This window comes from Aythya ferina (genome assembly GCF_964211825.1).
Source record: "Aythya ferina genome assembly, chromosome: 8".
NCBI lineage: Eukaryota > Metazoa > Chordata > Aves > Anseriformes > Anatidae > Aythya > Aythya ferina.
Genome location: NC_140304.1, coordinates 4,787,060 through 4,808,675, shown reverse-complemented (window position 1 = coordinate 4,808,675; position 21,616 = coordinate 4,787,060). Strand labels below are relative to the sequence as shown.

The 21,616-nt window shown below is 35.0% G+C and overlaps 1 protein-coding gene across 6 annotated transcripts in view; it reads left to right on the top strand.

The window, feature by feature from the left end:
• The window catches only part of CDC14A (cell division cycle 14A), a 60,072-nt gene that overhangs the window by 24,061 nt on the left and 14,395 nt on the right, over window positions 1–21,616 (top strand). For 5 of the 6 annotated variants that reach the window (XM_084528606.1, XM_084528608.1, XM_084528603.1 and 2 more), the window contains 6 exons: window positions 8,304–8,370; window positions 10,636–10,698; window positions 13,516–13,603; window positions 15,442–15,672; window positions 17,602–17,740; window positions 21,444–21,600. In XM_084528606.1, coding sequence (XP_084384732.1) covers window positions 8,304–8,370; window positions 10,636–10,698; window positions 13,516–13,603; window positions 15,442–15,672; window positions 17,602–17,740; window positions 21,444–21,600 — 745 coding nt within the window. The remainder of the gene's footprint in view (window positions 1–8,303; window positions 8,371–10,635; window positions 10,699–13,515; window positions 13,604–15,441; window positions 15,673–17,601; window positions 17,741–21,443; window positions 21,601–21,616) is intronic. The other variant, XM_084528605.1, reaches the window with a different exon arrangement.

Here is a 21,616-nt window from a genome sequence, read left to right as displayed (position 1 = left end):
GTAGAATGTGCGTTATCTCAGAATAGCTGTACTTTGTTTATCTATTCCAAAAACTTTACCGTTCAGAATTATACGAAATTGCTATGTGTTTAGGTTCCTTCCCCACTTCTTCCCCTGCTACAGTAAAAATTAAGGTATTATTTGTACTGACAAAGCAAAAAGCTTAGTTATCAAGTCCTGAAATTGTAAAATGGAAAATTGAGGAGGAATTTTTTTTCAGAACTTTTTTGTTCAAACTGAAGGCTACAGACTTTTGTCTTGCAACCAATCCCTTTGAATGATACATGTAGTAATAAGTTATTAAAATGCTGTTTCTCCTTTGCTGGTAGGGAATAGTGAAAATAATGTGACTTTTTTGAGGCTGACAAGAACCATAATAAACTAAGTGGCACAGAATGATTTTGTTAAATAATTAATTTTAATAATGAAGTTAACACAATTGTGTTATCAATAACTAATATTGAAATTAATAAATATGCATTCAGAACAAATCCTTAATGAGATTCTATTCCAAAATAAAATAGGGATCATGAAATGAGAGTTTGTAAAAATAAATAAATAAATAAATAAATAATAATAATAATAATAATAAAATAAAATGTAAGAAACAGCAAGATTTTATAAAGATAGCTTTGTAGTATATAAAAAGAGAGAATACAAACTGAACACACTGGAGAAGTCAATGTCTGACAAAGAGGCTACTCAGCATTTGCAGTCTGAATTGTCAAAATTATTGCCGAAGAGTAATCCATTCATTCAGTTTGCCAGCTTCAGGAGAAGAGAACAGTAAATGTTGTCAGTCTTCTGATGCTTAACTCTTCTGCAGGCTCCTGGTAGATAAATGGTGGTGTCAAACTTCTTTAAAGTAATAGATGCTATCCGTGTTTCCAAACCTGTCTTCCAAATCTATCCAGAGTGTTATGTATGGATTGTTGTAACCCATCTGTGAGAATTCATGAATTTTGTGAAGATAGGCTTCTGGGACATCGTCTCACTGTAAAAGAAATGTAAAATCTATTCCCTTTTCTAAAGGGAAAAAAAAAAGTACCTCTGTCCTATTAAATTCTATTATCTTGTCCTTAATTAGCTTTCTCTTCATGTTCTCCAGAGCTAACACCAAAAACCATAAAACATGCAGCAGGCATATGCTGCAAGTGAAAGGATCTTTGGTAAATAAAACCAGTATGCATAAAATAATGCTGTTTTTCACATCAATCATTTAGCTAGATGGGAAAATATCTTTAACCACTATAGTAATAGAATGCTAAATTGAATTATACATAAACCAGAAAGAAGAGGGTATATCAGTATACCCTACTAGGTGAAAACCTAGGCAAACAATTTCAAGAATGTACAACAGAGAAATCTTTAAAATTGCTAGCTATACTCTAATACACCTAGATTTACCCTGTACTCTGCTGATACACAGGTTCTCTGAGCAGTAGTTTGCTATCAGGTTCTTGCTTCTAAGGTAGGCTGCACGCCAATGTCCTAACATTTTCTTAAGCCTTTTAACTGTGTTAATTGTGGCGAACATGGCTAATTTGGACATTATTATCCTAATCCGTGACTCTTGGTAGAACAAAATACTTCTTGTTCCATATTCAGAGGAAATCTGTAGCCTAACTTAAATTGCTCATTAAAGTTGAAATCATTCTGTACTGTTGATTTTTCTACAGGCAGGAAGGGCAAATGTTCTAATTTCCACTGATGCTCTTAAGCTTCTTAGAACTTACTTGTCACTGTTGTGACTTTTCACTGCATTATTTTACGTCATCCTAACCACATTCAAACGAAGAAGTATATTCTAGAGTCGAAGAAATTCAGTCAGGTGATCTCCCTTGAGGTTACTCGTGCAGCTAATACCAGTCAAAAGAAATCTCAAAATATGTGTGGAATGGTTATGTTAGTAAACTGTTACTGAAGAAGTAAACTTTTCTTTAAGCTCTAGAGTTAATGTGTATGTAGCTTTTTGATGTATATAAAATAGGTCTTAATTCCACTTTACTTTTCTTACATTCAGTTGCTTTTGCTATCCGTAAAACACGTTGGTTAAAAGTAAAGCTTTTGGGGGAGGTTATGGATTTTTCTGATATTTTTTTTTGTTTGTTTTCCTTTCTTCTGGTAGATTTTCTGTAGTTTGGTTTACTATTATTTTTGTTTTGTTTTAACGCAGCATTTAGGCTATTTTCTAGGATAGGAGTCAATCTTCTTGAGCCAGGGCCTTGATCTCCAGAGGGAATAGGGAATTCTGAGTTTTTGGAAGAAAGCTTTTATATGTTAGTAGATATAAGCATCTATATTTCTTTAGCATTTTTTCTTAATTTGGTGTCAGGCTGAAAAGCACTTCAGTTTCTTTTGGTGCTGCTTTAGACTATGTAAGGTCTTGGCACTGGATTAGAGCCTAAGAAGATTCTGTTACCTGTGTGGTATAGTTTATCGTGCTGGTAAAGAAAACTGTGTAATCTAGCTGTACAGGAGGTGAGAAAAAGAAGACAGGAGATGAACTAAAGGAATTTGATAAGATAGGAAGCCAAGTAAGAAATGAGGAGTCAAAGTTAGAGAGGAGGTACTTGGGATTTGAATTTGTAGGGAGAGGCTGGAATAGATGTATAAGAAGCTTAAGAATTACTGGGGTTGAGAGAAGGGCAAGTAGAGCTGATGAGGGCCTGCAGTGGGTCAACCTGTATCAGACGGGAGCAGGGAAGAAATAATTTATTTCTTCTTCCCCGTTTTTTTTTGAGATGTTTTTCTTCTACCTCTATGTTGTAAGACATTGCAGCATCTCTAGTGCAAAATACAGCATGATACAGAAGCTCAAGCAAATGAACCTGTTTTATCACTGGAAGCATTAATGTCACGTTAGGCACCATATCTGGTTGTCATCAGGCTATGCTATGAAAAAACAAGTTAGTGCTATCAGGAAGTTTGCCCTCCTTCCATATAGTTAACATTTTAAAAAGGGCTAAAACTACTTTATCAAATGACAATGGAAAATATAATCCAAATGTCTTGTGCCTTCCCTCCTATTCTAAGGTCTAGGAAGGAAGTACTTTGGGATATTATTCACAGGTATTCAGTAGTTACTGTCTTGAATTTAATTTTTTTCAAGCCTGGAACTTAGATACCCTGTACTACAGAAGTTATATAGTATCTCTGTTTGAATAGTTTCAAGTGTAAGAGGCTATCGGGGTGTAGTGATCAAAGGTTGTGTTACAGCTAGATTATTTAACAAGTTTGTTAATTTGATATCTGAAGTGTCTTCTATTTGGGAAAAAAACAACAGACAACTTTCAATAGGTAGAAAGCTCTGCAAGACCGTCAGATTCTTCACGGAGTCCTGACGTGTGTTTACATGAAAAGATCACCAGCAAACTGATCTACTTTCATCCAGCTCAGTGACCTCAAAAGGCCTTAATCGGCTTAGATCTTCAGCTGGGTATTTCATTTGAAGACAGCTTCAGTGAATATTGTCCAGGGGTGGAAGGAAATCAGCATACCCCTCTTACAAGTTCTGTGGAAATTATTTTATTTTTATAATGGAAATAACGAAGACAAAGCAGGAGATAAGGTGCCGCAGTATGTGAGAAACTTCCACCTTCTTTTTGGCTGACTCGCTGTCACCTGGTGACGCTCTAGTCTCTTGAAGATCTTGTACAGTATCTGCTTGCTTCCGCTTAAGAAAACAGACTAACACCATTTGAAACCATCACAAATAACAGTTTCCTGTAATAAAACTGCTTTGGATTTTCAACTTAAACTGCTCTGTATTGATTTCAATACAATAAGAAAAAACAAATGTATTTTAATTTAGTTGTGTTCGATCTCTAGATATGACGTGAATTTCAGAGCTAGAGTTTAGGTTTTATTTCTTTATTTGCAAGTGCTAGGGAAACAATTTATTTTGTTATGGACAGCATTTAGAGGGTTGGTAAAGTAGAAAGTATTATGCAGTATTGAGGTCAGCTCCGATAACTGAAATCGGATGTGGGATTTGCAGCTCTGTAATGCCAACTCAGTTTCATGCTACATCTGTATGTCAGAAATATTCACATTTTTTCTGAATTTGAAACTAAATAGAGTTATCAGGTAATAGTTGGTAAAGCACTGTTTGAAAATGAAGCTGGTTATGTGTTTGGCCATCAAAGATTGAAAGAATACTGGAATGAAACACGTGATCAGCTACAGTAAACAGCACCCACACTGTAACACCATGCAGGAGACGCCTGTGTATGATCTTTTTGTTTCATGTCAAATAGTACAAGTCTTCCTTTTCTCTGTGTTTTCTTTAACACAGACTTAACAGTTAAAAAACAAAAAATAAACTAAATCCAAATAGTTCTTTTTCCATCAGCAAAAAGCAAAATGTTTTTGCATATGCATAAGTAGTCCCAGTAACTTAAAAATTATTACAGTCTTAAGTGTAAGCATGTGAAATAGTTTACTGTAGACTAGTAGACAAAGGAGAATAATAAGTTTAAGTAGGAAGAATGTATGGAATTCTAGTTTCATTTGAATTATGTTTTTTTGAAGCTAGTAGATTTTCTTTCTGTGCATTAGTCTTCCTTGTAACTGTTTTAGTGTTTGCATTTGCTTTTTAGCGTGGCACAAAGTGTGGCCCATTCAAAAGCTATTGTATTTTTTACAGCTAAAGTTACTATTAATTATTACTCTAGAACTTTGACAATGACAGATGCTTCAAGAAAATGCATGCTAGTGGCTCCAATACTATATAAATAGCTTCTTAAGTCACTGTGGTATGAGAAATACTAACTGTATTTCTAATGGGATTTTTGTAAAGGTTAGTACTTGTTCTGACAGTATCCAGTATTTCATCCAAGGTCTAGAAATTGTATACTAAATCGTTTGGAAGAAGGGTTTATCCAAAGAATAGTGAAGTTGAGGCAGTTGTTCTGCATTTTTTAAATTATTGTGTGTGAGTTTTTTTTTTTCAGTAAATGCTTTAATTTAAGAGGTTTTGGAAGATAAGATAAAATTTGATTTTTAAATATTTACAAAGCTTCATAATGATTTGATTTGGCTTGTGGCTCATTTTTCTCATTTAGGGAAAAAACATGGAAACTTAGCCTGGAGGAAGTCATCTAGGTGGTTAAGAGTGGAGATTTGTTTTGGTTTTGCTTTTAATGAAGGATAAACTGAGTTAGTGACTGAAAATACCTTAGATAACTCCTTCTAAACAAAAAGATATTTTAATTGAGTAATTTATTTAAAATACTTGGTATATCAGGTCAAGAAAAAGTCTTTGCTTTTTGAGTATTTCAAGACCTTTACAGATCTGAAGTTAGCAGTCAGATTGCCATTAAATGTCTGTCCTCTAATTAAATTCTGCAAAATTCTTTGTCTAAAAATCTATAACTATTAACGATTCTCTAGATTAATTTGAAATTATCTATTTGATAGGAAGGTTGAATATATATAAAAAAAAGTCACGAAGTAATAGTGTTTAAACTAAACTGTTTTTTAATTTTGTTCAGCTATGTATGTAACATACGTTTAAAATTCCTTCCCTTCTTTGCTATTGCATCTTGTTGCTTGCAGTGTGTTTGAAAATTGCTGACTTGGATTTTGCCTGTGACCATGGAATCCACAAGCACTCTCCTGATCTGTATTTCAGATTGCTTTTTCTTCGTGAATTTTGACTGTTGATGCATAGATGTGTGGAATAAAAGATGTGTGCTAGTGTTCGTGATTTCTAGATAACGAGAATCTGATACAGATTCTTGAACGGACACAAAGCTAAGCTGAATAATGCACAGAGGGATGGGATTAAGAGAGACTTTGAGAGCTAGATTTTTTTGTTTTAAATGAGGCATTAGAGTTGATGATTTAAGATGGTGCTACTTGAAAAGGAGCATCTGGATTACTAGTCAAATATTTTCCTGGAAATAACTAATATAAACACTTTATTGCTTCAGTGACCTTTTATATTGTTAATTTGTATAAAGTGTGTTTGTTAACAACTTTAGCATTTGTGAAAAGTGCTAAAATTCCCTTCATACTTCAGTAAAGAAGTTTTGGCACAGAGGGATTCTTAGTATTACTGTTAAGTCCCGTAACTATCAGGAGATACGCTGTTATTCCCTGGGATGCGTCTCTACTATATCAACAGATCCAGCATACAGAGTCCTCATGGATTATGCATAATTTCTGCCAGATCCATCTTTTTCATTTCATACCTAAAATTTAATACCTGTTGATAGTTTAGCCTAAAATTCTGAAACAGAGAACAGTGAAGTTTCAGAAGGGGAAAGCACATCTAGATTTAATTCTAAACAGGCAGTTGTACTTGTGGAAGCTAGAAATACAGACATGTTTTTTCCTAGCTTTACCCTGAAAAAGGAATGGGAGGCCTAAAATAAAAATGGTTATGGTGTTAAGCACTAAAATAGCTCAGATTTCGTTCCATTTTACTTGTTTTCCAAATTATTATAGAAGTAACTTTCATGATTTGTTTTTTTCTTACCAGCAGATACTTGGGGGAGATACTATGGCAAAGTCTGGTATAATATACTCTCTGTTTGCCATAGAGCATCAAACATCATGCTTTCCCTTGAAGCATTAGGTGATAGTAAGCCACTGCTTCCAGGTGTTCTGTCATTACCATGCTGCACTGCCATTCATACCTACTGTTTGTTTCATTACGTTTTAGTAGTTAGTGCTTTATTGTTGTTCATTAGCTTTTTATCACGTTCATTAGTGTTTCATCACTGTCTACCACAAAAGATAGATAAGGGTGTGAGATGCAAGCTCAGTGTGCACAGTTTCTAGTAACAGCTGTCTGTGGGAACTGTAGCTAAGAGAACTCTATAGCTGAAATTGTGATAGGCTTACCTTGTGCGCCTTGGTCAAGTTCTAGGTCCTCCTTCCCTCTCCATCATACCACTTATTAATTGTGTTCCTTTTTTTCTGCAGTATTTTATGTACTCTTGGTTGAAGTAGTTACAAACAGATACAAAATCATATTTTTGTTATAGCAAAGTAACCTAATACAGGATGGCTGTTACAATCATGTTTTCTATTCATATTTCTCTTAAATAATTAGTTTTGTGGTTTGCATTGTTTTAGGTTTTGTTGTTTCTGTCAATTTTTCATGAAACTGTTGTAGCTTTTAAAGATTTTTCTGTTATATGTACGTGTTCCCATTTGGTCCTAAAGATTTTTTTTTTTTCCTCAGAAGACCTTTTTCTTTTCTGAAAACCTTATGACAAAAAGATCTTCAACTTTTCCCTGTAGAAAAATATATTAAGTCTTCTGGGTTAATTGCTTTGGTATAATCTGTTTATTTAATGAAAATACTCTATGGCTTTACTTTTTGAAAAAAATTCTTTGCTAGGTTTGAATATTGAAGATGTATTCACATTTACAAATTCCCATTATAAAACATTGCAATAAGTATTTATTTTAGTAATCTAATAACTTGAAAGATTTTCTGGAGTAAACTGTAATCTGAAACTACCAAATTTGTAGCTTTTAATTTTCCTAAATTAACTAAGTTTTCTGTGAACACTGCTTGCTTAAAACTGCTGTAATTTTGCTCTTAAAGAATGTGTGAGAGTATTTTACTCTTTAAGCACTTGAGATTGAAGGACCGTATTGGTACTACAAATATAGTAAATATAGCAAGTAGATTCTCAAAAAAAAAAAAAAAATTAAAAAATTCAGTGAAAGATTGAAATTTTGAATAAATTATGGATTAAATATGTATCTGGCTGAAACCTAGTATTTTGTTATTCTCAGAAACTGCAGTTCTTAACATTTTTGATAAGATAGCTTAGAGCAAAACTAAAAAAAGATTTCTTCAATGACTGATTAAGAAGTCACTGTTAAAATGCAGACCGGTCTGAAGCAAAGTTTGAAAAGTACTTTTTCTTTTTTCCACAATACATGTTGCTGTTGTTTTTCATGTTGGTGTTTGTTTTTATGTTGATGTCTTACTTCTTGAAGATGTTCTGCTTTTTGCCATTCTGTCATCTTTAAACGATAAATTGTTGTTTTCAGAGTGGCAGAATCAAGGTCACATAATTTTCAATTTTGTATCTATTCCATGTGGGTACCTGACAAAAACATGCACTTAACATAATTTACAGTATCAACTGTATTTACACTGAGCTACATCCTTGGTAAGGGTATGCTTTAGCATGAATGAGCTGGTAAAGCAATGTCTTCTTGGAACTTTAATACAGAATTCTTGGAGGGGATGAAATAACTTGAATGTATTTTATTCTGTGCTGTCTTTCCCTAATTTCTAAAATAATGTTTATATGAATTTGTTAAATCTATAGAGATGCTTCATTTGGGAACTGCACATACAATCTCACGATCTTGGACTGTTTACAGGGAATAAATAAGGTAACCATGCTTTTCCTTAGCAAAACAGGTTTAAATTGACTTTTAAAAAAGGTGAAGTAAAACACTCTTAAAATACATTAGAAGAAAATCTGGTTTCAAAGCAAGATGCGTGTCAATGAGTAGTGTGCTGTCATGAAGCCTAAGTTACTGAGAACTGTGTTGGAGTAGTGACAAGGGAAGACGGGAAAAGGTTATGTTTCTGCTCGGTTAGCCTTTGATAACTTTCTGTAGCTCACTTCATGAATTAGAATGCAAACATCCCAGGCCCCATCTCAGGGTGGGGTTACAGGTAATGCACTAGATCTGCTAACGAATCATTTATAAACCTAGGTTGACAAAATTAAGGTACTGATATTCTGTGACTTAATCTAAGCACTGTTTTTTGTATTTTTCTTTTTGGATACTTAACTCCATTTCAGTGTTTGACACCTGTTCTTTTCAGAATTCTTTAAAAAGAATGAAAACTAGTGTATCTTACTAGTGTTTTGGTGTGTCATTTAAAAAAGTTTGTCAACTTGCTTGTTAAAGCTCTGCCTTGCATGTGCTGTGGTTTCAAAATATGTTTAATAGTCGATGTAAAAATTATGAATTTATCAAAAATAATTTGAAAAGCATAATTTAAATTGCTAAATTTGTGGTTATGGTCCTGGGGAAAATAAAAAGCAGCGCTGGAGATTAAAAATGCTATTTTACATATTAATTGTCAACTTGGTGTTACAGTATATACTTGATACTGTAAGCAAAGATCAAATTTTTCATCTAATTTCCCAGTGATCTTAATGAGAGGAACAGGTTATATAAATGGTTCTGTACTGACACCTTATAGACTATTTGTAATTCTTAAAAGTATGCCAAAACAAGTGTTTCTTAAAAATTGAAAAAAGGACAGATCAAGCTTAATATTTTTAGTTCTGTGGGGGTGGGAAAGGAGCTGTCAGTTAACAGTAAGACTCTTAATTTGTGTGGCTTTCTACAGATCCTGAAGCTCTATGAAGCAGTCAGTATGATTTATCTGCAACAAACATGTCAAAAGGACTCTGAAAACCATTTTTTCCTCTTCTGTTCCCATAAAACTTATTGAATCTCTGTCCAGTTCACCTACAGAAATAAAGCCACTTCGAGTAGAAACTCTATGGCTAAATCTAAAGTAAAATCTTAGTTTACCTGAGTAAATTTCATGACTTTGTTGCATATATTACATACACATAATCCAGGGGGCCTACAAATTCTGGAGTGCAGCCGTCTAGCCATGCTTCAATGAAATACGTTTTTCTAGATTTGCCATTCAAAGAAACCTCTCAGTATCTTAGGTTTCATGACAACATTGTCTACTTAAATAAACTATTTTAGTTATGCCTAAAAAGAAAGAAAAATAACTGTAACAAAAAGTGGTGAACACGATTGTTTTCTAAAACATTGATATATGGTCTTTTGTTAACACACCTTAATCATAGAATGTTGTGCAATGTCTATACTTTTCAGAACGTGTTAGATTCAGTATAAATATATGCTGCAGAAATGTATTACACCAATTCTTTGGAAGAAATTTGTGGTATCGATTGCTTATTCATAAAATTGTTTTAAATATTGTTATATACAAATCTTTAGTACAAAATGGACTTATTTAATCATAGTACAGGGATCAAATACAAAACTTAATTTCTTTCAATCATGTAATAAATCTTGTCTACCATAGTCTTGTTAACTTCATTCTACCAATGGAGTGCATTGAGAGAAGTATTAACAACTAATCACAAAATACAGGTTACGCGTAGTACTTCTGTGTAAGATTTTTGCCTGGGTATTATGCTAATAAAATCAGAGTGTCATATCAAACACAGAAAAGCAATAAACTTTTTGTGCATTTTGGTCATAAAATATAGAATGTTAAATATATTCAGCACAGAAATTATCAAATGACTATGACAAAAAGGGAATTACTTTTTGTCATCTGCCTTAAAGAAAAAAAAACATATGAGTGTGTGGAGACTCAGTTTTAAGATTTAACTGATATGCAACAAACTTATGTCACATCATAATGTCTTTGAAGGGGAAATAATGAACCTGATGTTTTTGGACATTGTTAAAGTTTTTGTTGTCTGTGTTGTTAGTCTGTGCAAAATTGAATGTTGTCTTAACATAGAGACTTCAGCAAGCCAAAAGCACAAACATTTAGTGATTTAGTTTTTAATTTTTAAGAACAGCATTATAAAATGAGATTATAAATCATATTTAAGAATGAACTGACACGTTGTTGCCTTTTAGGCCTTACAGCATGGATTTTTTGACTTTAAGACATTTGATGTGGATGAATATGAACACTATGAGGTTTGTATGTTTAATGGGTTTAATGTGTCCGGTTTGCCTTAAGTTAGAATACCTAGTATCCCACAAGTTTAAAATATATTGGAAAAGTATTCTAAATCAAGTAAAACTCAGTCTTTGTATGTACGGTAAGTACATGAAACCACAACAGTTCCCTTGGTTAGGTAATTGTTGGAAGCCTACAGATACCTGAAACTTTATTCTGTCTGAACAATATGCAAGATGAGTATCGTTACAATGTGATGCACTGAAATTGCAAGAAATCTGTTTTCTCATAGCCTTCCTGGCTTCTGGGACTGCTTTCATGCTTTCCCATTCTTGTTCCAGGATATGACTCCAAGTCTCTCAGCTGCCCCACAAAATCTGTTTTCTTTTAATACCTGTGGAACAGCTTCTTGAGATGCTATTAGTCCTTGGTATATGATAAATTTTTGTATAGCCATATAGATTAAGCACATTGTGAGCTCACTTTTTTTTTTAATCAGTGCATTATATGGGATTCTAGTAATTAAAATACATCTAAAAATTTCCTTAATGAAGTCCCAGAAAGCTAAATTGTCATTCATTTTTCTGCCATTTGTCTTACAAATTAAGAATAGATGCTCTGGGTGGCTCTGGATTCCTTCAGGACTTTATTCTGTAATTTTAAATGTAAACTGTGTAAGTTCTTCTCATCTCTATCTTCTAGTAATAGACAGCCATTTAAAGCAATATTGCTGCAGAGATACTTTGAAATATACCCTTGCTGCACCTGTGAGCTGTGTTGTGTCCAGAGGAAATTCCAGGCCCAAAGTGTATATCCAGATTAGTTGGGTGTTTTTGTCTCATATTTCCACTCGAAAGGAGGAAGAGGGTTTTTAATGAAGACAGTGACAAACAATGTAGTTGTATTGGAAGTTATTTTTGGAGCTGTCTATAGTTCTTGCTATTGCATTGGTTAGGGAGAAAGATTTATAGACTAGAGGTGTACTAAATGTTTGAATATATATTCAGCTCTCTTTTTAGAGTTCAGAACATTAACATAGCTTGAGAAATTAGTGTGGCCTTTGATGAACTACTTAGTTTTAGCTTAATCTGTGTATAGCAGTAAAATTTCATTCTAAAAAAGAATGGCGGGTGGAAACTCTTAGGAATGTATATATGTAGTATACAATGAGCTGCCTGAAAAGAAAGTATTAGAACAATTGGCTAAAGCTGTATACAAAACAGCCCTAATATCTTGTTTAGTGCTTAACATCATTTTACATTTCTGTGAAATGTATGCATGTCTGAATGAATCCTGCTCGCTGTCTGAGTTTGTGAGAACTTGGAATCCTTTTTAATTTTTTTGTCTATTCTTTGTGTGTCTTCTACTATTTTATGTACGATGGTCAGCTTTGTATTTTAGACATATACTGTGCTGTATTTCTAGAACTTTAATTGTTCCATATTTTTCTGTTAGCTCTTCAGATGTATAGTTGTGTGGAGAAAAGTTGCATAAGATTTAAAAGGAACAGGCTAATGGAAATTCAGTTTCATCTATGAAGATGAACTATAGAGTTCTTCCATCTTACTGCACTATTAAGGCAGCTAATTCCCCTTTTGTTAACCAAGTTCTCAATTTGCTACAGTGATGTTTGCATATGGTGCTGAATATATATAGTTCAGAGTGGTTAAAATTTAAATTATTCACAAAAAGCTGTGTACTACAAAGAACTAATTAACTCATAAATAAAACTGGTAATGCAAATATAAAAATAATTCAGATTGATTGAACAGAATTGCTTTAATGAAGGGAGTAGAGGTGCCATGATATTGAGATTGCAGTCTGGAATAGAAATTTGTGTGTTGTGAGGAGCGGTCCTGACTTGGCAGTAAGAATCATTTCACTAGTCCTTACGCAAGCTTGTTAACTTACCGGAGTTTTTGCTGTGTGAGGATATTTGGAGCAAGCCTAATGGGGTTAGCTAAGCAAACAGTTGGTGAATTGATTACAGTAATGCCCATTATCAGAACCTTTCACTCATTAAGATGTTTTGGTGAGCTGAGAGCAAAAAACACAAGCTTCATAATGCAGTTGAACTGAATGCCATGTCCTTAAAAGTCATGCTGACAATAATTGCATTGCCAAATGAGGAATGGGCAATCTTCATTTAAAAAGAAGACATTCTTCAGTTTGATCAAGAAAAGAATTCACAGAACCTTTCTGAAGTTTTCATTTAAAATTGAAAAGCCATTTTTGCAAAGAGATGCAAAACCTCAGTTTATTTTTTATTTTTGATCTATATTTTGCTTCTATGATTGCGAGCTCATTAGAGCTATGCCAATGTGTGAATTTCTGTTTCTACGGAGAAAGGATAATTGTTTTTGAAGGCTAATTGTTCTTTGTAATTTGTTTTCCATGAATTGGCTTTTTAGTGCCTACTTCCTTACAGGGAAGCATTTTTCCATATTCTTTGACTAAAACACATGATAATGCTAGTGTCTGCCAGCAATATTATACATAGGTGTCTTAAAACCACAAGTCCTGTACAGGACAAATACCTTAGATATAGGATCCGATTTTATTTGAAAAACTTTTTAGCAAAACTTGCTGTGGCTTTGTTTTATGAAGAGATTTCTGAGAAACAGCTTACGTTTAGTTCTTATTTAGCTTATAAATATAGGACAAACTTTTATATTTGAGGTGTTTTAATGCAGCAAGAACATAGTAAAAACCAAAAACAACAACAACAACAAAAAAACACAAAAAACAACAAACAAACAAAAAAAAACATACTATTTTTTTTAACTTGTATCTAGAGATGTTAAAATGTTCTTCTTTGTTGCATTTTTTTCCAGCGAGTAGAAAATGGTGACTTCAACTGGATTATTCCAGGAAAATTTCTGGCATTTAGTGGACCACATCCAAAAAGCAAACTTGAAAATGGTATGGTTCAGGGTTTTAAAGTGTATATTTTAGTGCTATTATTTTTCTTTGTAGCATGTTAAACATATGTAGCAAATGAGCAAAAGATCATAGATGTTTATAGATTGTCTTCAGAAATAATAATAATGCAGTGAACATTTTGTATGCAGTCATAGAACTTAATTTCAAAGGTCTCTTCTAACAGTCAGTGATTTCCATTCAGAGAAAAATACCAGAAAAACTCAGGTACTTTACTTACCTTCTGGAAACTGACACCTGATAGGATGAGTATGCAAAATTAAAGGTGAGTTGTATTAAGGGTTTTGTAACAAAGGTAAGGAAAGTCTTTAAAAGGAAGCTTGTCTTTCCTACTAGGGATAATGGAAAGAACATACGTAATTCTAATGGAATATAAAAGAAATATGTAATTCTAATGGAATATAAAAGAGAAACTTGACTGACAAAGTAGAGATTTGGTTCAGCTAAAAGGAAAATCAGTCATATTTCTTGCTTAATTTCACCTCATTCCTTGTACCATGCTATTTTGTTTTTTAAGAGCGCGTTTTCTGAGTATCTACCTCTTTACTACTGCTCTCTCATGTTTCCTCTACTTGTACAATGTGTCCACTGAAGATTTAATCAAAAGCTAGGGAGACGATATTTTGGTTGCTTTGGATTGGAACATCTTCAAAATGATCTAAATTATTCTGTAGAGTCTGGAAAATCTTTTAAGTTTTTTAGAATATGTTTTTTTAGAATCTGTTATGTTTTTAACGTGTATACAACTGAAATGCTATTAAATGAACACTAATGCTTATGATCCAATTATGAGAGTAAGTACACATTGCAAAGCTACATTTTTCTCATTATGCTGTGGCTCTAATCGCATTGACCAATGTGTATATGACTTGTAGAAATGTCCCATGAAACGTCTCAAACCTGTTCGATCTAGGGAGATCAAGTAATGCTATTGTATTGGTGGGGATATGATGTGGACTAATTTCACCTGCACCTTTTCTGCAGTTTTACACTACTTACTACCTAGGCATCTGATATTTAAAAATGTTCAATTCAGGAATGCGTGCAGATATCAAGTAGCTTAATTTTTGAGTGTAATTAATGTGGAGGGAAGTAACTGTAAACCTATTTAAGAATCAGAAGAAAAATACATGGGCTGAGGTGAAATCTAGCATAAATTAGCAGAAACTTACCAAGAAGGAGCTGGGAAAAGAAAGTAGTTGGCAAATTAAAGGTAAAGGAGAAGTAAACTAACTAGAAATTTGATGAGAACATCACTTAATCCTTTTTCTCTCTACTTTTATGAACACTTCATCTAGAGGATCATATTGTGTCTCAATTGAATCAAGGCAATAAAGCTTTTTTCATCACAGTGAAGCATAAATTTTTCTGGCATTGCTTTACCCTTGACTACTCCTCTTGTCCATAATGTAGATCACCAATCTGTTTTCCTCATAAACACAATCTGTCCTATTAAAGCATGTTTTATTCTTATGATAAAGAGCTGTTCTGAAATGCTAAGTTCATATATGTAGTTAGCTTTCAACTATCTGTAAATCTCTACAAGTAGAGGGGAATGGGCTAAACAAGAGGCAGTACAGTGCTTCAGAAATGCTGTGCTTTATTTTTTTCTGATTTCTTTTAATTATAGTGAGCATTTTGTGGATGTTTTCAATATCAACAACTTTCTGTATTATTCTGAATAAAATATTAAAACATCTTAAGTATTAGGATGTTTACTAGTCAAAATTTTTTAGAAGGATTTTGACTAGCAGGACATTGAACTTCATTCTCATAAAACAGTTGATGCAATGCACCTTGCTTTATTTGTTTTTTTACAGGTTATCCTCTTCATGCACCTGAAGCCTACTTTCCCTATTTCAGGAAACATAATGTCACATCAATCATAAGGCTAAACAAAAAAATTTATGAGGCAAAACGTTTCACTGATGCTGGGTTTGAGCATTATGACTTGTTCTTCATAGACGGAAGCACACCAAGCGACAGTATAGTTCAGAGGTTCCTGAACATTTGTGAGAATGCTGGCGGTGCTATTGCTGTACACTGTAAAGGTACGTGTGTGTATTTATTTCTCATACTGAAGTTCAAAATAAGTATAAATGCATAGAATTTATTTTAAAAAATTTAAAAAATGATAAAACCCTGAAAAATAACCTATTCATGTGAAAGTAATACTGCTTTTTAATTTGACTAAATATGTGACAAATACCAAATATTTTCATGTGCATATTAAGCTCTTTCAGCCTACACTACTGTGTACAGAAACTGACAAACTGTTGTTCATTGTTCTATGATTTTTTTTTCTTTTAGTTTCACTTGAATGCAAGAGTTTTAGTTAATGCAGACTTCTCTTTTGCATTATTCTTTCACAGTTGGCATTTCCTAGCAGATTAGTATAATGCTAATGACTGAAAGGGTTTCTTTGTGCTTTTGGGACTGTTATTCTACATTTTTCTGTGGAGCATAACTTCTACGTTTCAAGTTAATGTGAGTTATTGTGATGCCAGTGTTTCAAACCAGCCTATGTCAGCGTATCAGCTAGAAAATATACAGAACATGCTTAGTCAAGAAGGATTAACAAAGGCTCTGAAGGGTTCATCTTGATGTATGTTTAAAGAATTGTGTAAGGACATTGTGGAGACAAATGTCTTGCTGATCTGAAACAGTAATAGTGCTATTCAATCAATGTTGTTGTGTTTTGTTTGTTTTTCCTCATGAGCACTAAATATGCATGTCAGGTAAACAAGCTGATTTGCCAGCAACTTGTTGTTGGCAGAATTATATACTGTTCAATACATATTGCTTTTTATATAGATAGTTCACTTCACCAAGTACAGGGGAAGAACAACTCCAGGCACCAGTACGTGCTGGGACTCACCTGGCTGTGGACAGCAACTTTGCAGAAAAGGACCAAGGAGTCCTAGTGGATCAAGTTGAACAAATCACTGTGCCCTTACCACTAAGAAGGCTAACAGTATTCTTGGCTGCATTAAGCAAAGCATTGCCAGCAGCCAAGATAGGTGATCCTTCTACTCTACTCAGCATTGGTGAGGCCTCACCTGAAGTGCTGTGTGCAGTTCTGGGCTCCTCAGTACAAGACAGACACGGACTTACTAGAAATGGTCCAACATAGGGCCTGATCAAAGGACTGGAGCACTTCTATGAGGAGTGAGGTGGGACCATTCAGCCTAAAAAGGAGGGGGCTTAAAGGGGTGGGGGAGTGTTACAGGAGGCACGGCCGAAAGCATGACAGACACCAGTAGAGTCAGATCATGCTCCATTTTATTGCCCGAATAGCCTAACTTTTATAGTGAACTTAACAGGGGCGGATAGTGTTTCACACAAGATTATTGGTCAAAAGCACTCAGACAAACAACTACAAGAAAACAACTCTACCTGCAAGAAAACAACCCCCTTGTGATTAGCAGTCATGTAAACCTTGTCCTTGAAGCCAGCTGCTGGTAACAATATTTTTCTAAATTCCTCAATTGGGTGATGTGGGAACACTGTCATGGGAACTTCTCACAGTTGCCCTGGTAGCTTGGTTTGCTCAGCTACAGCAAGCCATGGGATTTTTGCTGCTTCAAAAAATCCCTCAACAGGGGAGATTGATAAATATCTGAAGGTACAAAGGTATCTGGATTTACTTATTTAATTAGTTTTACAAGTACAAAATCAAGCTTGGTCACAGTTTTCTTAAATATCAACCTTTAAAAAATGTTTGAGGTAGAAGTGCACAAGGGAGAAGTGATCAGTTGCATGTTTTCTTAAGGATGTTTTTTTTGTAAATATGATATACTACTTCATATATGTACAGCACTGAAATCCAGTAATATGGCAAACAGGATACTGAATCAGAAATTTTCTTCAAATATTCAAGTGGTAAACAACATTATTAAAAAGTTGTCTTATATCTTATACTTGAATTTGATAATTAGGAAATGCTCATGACTTTGTGTGTAATATTTGTGTTTCTTTAGCTGGCCTGGGGAGAACAGGAACGCTGATTGCCTGCTACATAATGAAACACTATAGATTCACGCATGCTGAAGCCATTGCTTGGATAAGAATATGTCGACCAGGCTCTATTATAGGACCTCAGCAACACTTCTTGGAAGAGTATGTGTATTTAATTTGCTACTAAGAATCAACTGCTTTTCTACATCCTTATTCTACATTGTCGTGGTTCCGCTCAAGTGGGCAGCCGAGCTCTACCACAGCCGCTCTCTCTCTCCCCCTCCTCAAAGAGGAATGGAGAGAAAATATGTGAAAAGGGCTCAAAGGTTGAGATAAGGACGAGAAAATCATGCAGTAATTATTGTAACAGGCAAAACAGACTCGGCATAGGGAGATAGTAATAAGCAATAAATCTTACTAAAAGTCTTACTAACAAGCTAGAGAAGTGAGAAACAAAGGAAAGAAACCAAAAGCACCTTCCCCCCCCCCCATCCACCCTCTTCCACCTCCTCCCCCTGAGCGGCGCAGGGGAACGGGAGAATGGGGGTTATGGTCAGTCTACAACGCTTCTTCTCTGCCGCTCCTTTTCGGTTATTCTGGTCCCCTGTGCTGTGGGGTCCCACCCACAGGACGCAGTCCTTGATGAACTGATCCAGCGTGGGCTTCCCACAGGCAGCAGCTCTTCCAGAACTGCTCCAGATATGGGTCCGTACCACGGGGTCCATCCCTCAGGAGAAAACTGCTCCAACCTGGCTCCCCCACGGGCAGCAGCTCCTGCCAGGTCACCTGCTCCTGCGTGGGCTCCTCTCCACAGGCTACAGCTCCGGCCCGGAATCTGCTCCAGCAGGGGTCTTCCACAGGCGGCAGCCTCCGTCGGTGCAGGGCCACCTGCTCCACCGTGGTCTCCTCCACGGGCTGCAGCGTGGAACCCTGCTCCACCGTGGTACTCCATGGGCTGCAGGGGAACATCCTGCTTCACCATGGGCCTCACCACAGGCCGCAGGGACTTCTGCTCCGGCAATTGGAGCACTTCTCCCCCTCCTTCTGCACTGACCTTGGTGCCTGCAAAGCTGTTCCTCACTCCTCTCACTCTCCCAGCTGCTGTGTGGCGCAGCGTTTTTTTCCCTGTCTTAAATATGCTCTCACAGAGGCGCAAAACAACATCGCTTATTGGCTCAACTCTGGAAAACAATGGGGCCCTTACCAAACGTGGGGCAGCTTCTAGATCTTTCTCACAGAATCCACCCCTATGGCCCCCTGCTACCAAAACCTTGCCACGTAAACCCACTACATACATCTTTATCCATCTTGTGCTATTGTTTAGGATCTACTTTCTGTCTTCTAATATTGTATATTACTGCCTGTTGTAATATATTTAAGTTGAGATTAATTTGAGATTGAGGTAGAACTTGTTAGCAATCACCTTCTCTGGAGCGCTGTGCTTTTTGTTGCCTTCAGGGGCAGAGGGTCTCAAGACTGCATATTTGTGATCTGGGGGTCTTAGGAGATAAACACATTGGCAGTATAAATTCCAGGTGTAGATGTAAGATTAAATCAACAATAAAGATTTATTAAAATGTTAATATAGAAAAGATATACTTTATATACTTCAAGCCTATGATGACACTTGAATCTTGCCATAGTAATAATTGAATCATTTTTCTTCATTGTAACTAAGGATTAAATAAGTGTGTGGTGGGCAACTTATGCTCTCTGTCAGATTCCTGGCATAATGTATGAACATTTCTGACCTGGAGCTAATGTAGTTATTAGCAAAACATAGCTGTATAGTTTTAATATGGCTCCTTCTCAAATTTGACTATATACTTTAATTTGAAAACACTTTGTGTACTGGTAATTTGAATGGGAGATTCAAAGTTTGATCCTGACTGGGTCTGACTGGAAATACAATTTCCAGTACAATTACACTGGCTTCAGTGATGTTGATGTTACATTTAATTTCATAGTGACTTCTGTGTTGAGTTACTACTGTAGTAGTCATGCTGATATTTCTGAGGTGATACCTTCTTCAGCTAAACATCAGGCATTTTCATTGTTATGAGGAAAAGATACTGTATAAATACAGAAAAACATTATCTGACCTTGCATCTAAAATAGGATTCCAGAGAAAGAAGTGTTACTGTAATTCCTAACAGAAATGGAGCATGAATTAGGATTCCTCTTTACATTCTACTCATTGGAATGGATACTCATTTATTTGAGAAATGGCCCACCATTGTTCAAAATACTGTAAATCACAAACTTTCACGAACCACAAGTGCTCACTGAAGACAGATCAAATTTTTCTACACCTTGCTGATCCTTGGTTGATGAATTTCTAAAAATAACTTCCATAATACAGCACGAATAAGAGAGGAAGATATTAGGTGATTAGTAAATGCTGTTCACTTGAAGAATGAGAAATACATGTACAGTAACTAAGTCTTTTCTGCAGTGGCTTTGAAATACTTAGTTTGATTTTGTAGATAGCCAAAGATCTTTCAGATGTTTTAATTAGTATCTGTATTATTTATATCATTTATATCCAAGAGTTGTTGTATTGGTCAGTGAAAACTGACAAACCCAATGGCAATAGGTACCTGTTTGGATATTCAGACAAAATTCAAGTGATGTCACCAGTAGCCTCAAAATGGGAATGAGGAGGAAGAAACTAACATCAGTTTTATCAGTCTAATATGAAAAGTCTTGGTCTCAGGACTGCAAAATTGCATCTGACAAAAAGGTTAAATCTTACAAATTTGCTCTCCCAGCTTTCATAGATGTCAAAGCTTCATCTCCTTAGGTCCTTTGAGGTTTATTGAGGGAGGTTTTGAACAGTTTTTTTTCCTTTTTTTTTTTTTTTTTTTGGTAGGAAAAAAACATCACTTGGGTAGGAGGGTATTAAATGAGTTTGCTGCTGTGAACGCAATTAATCTTGAAAGACTTAAAATGTGCTTGAATTTGAATGTCTTTTATAGGCTGCTTTTGTTAGGTGGATTTAGTGGGTTTGTGTGCTTCCCCCCCACCCCAACACACTTAGTTTTCTTGGGATGTGGTGAAACCTTTCAGTAAGTGTTTAACTTTCCCATTCGTTATTGTGCAAGCTTGGGCAACTGGCTCAGGCTACTTGACTCTTAGGCTTTACCTTAACTTCACTGGAAACTTTTCTTTTGAAACAGAATTTCATCTTCTCAGACTTTCTTCTGTTCAGTTTTAAGAATTTAATTTTGTTATGGTAATAGGATCTCAGTTCTTGAATTGGAACTTCTATGTGTAGAAGCTTGACAGGTATCTATCCAGCAAAAGCATGCTAAGCCCAAGTACATAGCAATTAAATGATGATTATTTTTGCCACCTGTCTAAAGGATATAATCTTGTATTTTCTGAAAGTTGCTCCTAAACTCCTGTTAAACTTTACATGACGATGGCCACTTCTGCCACACAATATCCATATACACAAGATGTATGCTGATAGTAAGTTAAAGTGTGGTGTCATCGTTTCTTCTACCCATTATGTATATAAAAGAATTAATTTATATGATTTTTAAAATGGCTTTTAAGAGCCTTTAAATGCGATGGCAATTCAGTTAGTTAATCTCTTTTACTATTAGGATTTTGTAAAATGAAGTTTTAGTTGTGTAATATTTCTTCGATGGCTACAGACTTGTTTTGAGATTGTTTCTTTTTTATGTTTTAACCATCAAAGATGATTTTTTTAGTGTTAAAATGTGCAGACTATTTATTTTCAGTTGAAGATGCACAGAGGATTCAAATGTTGTCAATCTATAAAAGTAGCATGTTTCCATATTGTTTTTATCTGTGTGCAAATTTATTGATACTAATTGATTCCTTTTGAATCCAAAAGGAAGCAAGCAATGTTATGGCTGGAGGGAGATCTCATCCAATCCAAACAGAAACAACGAGTAGTTGATGGAAACATTAACAGAGTTCTTTGTGGCTTGAGTGATATGTCAATCAGTGACAGCTTGAAAAAAGTACAAGACTTGGATCAATACGGGGAGGTAAGTGTTCATAAGA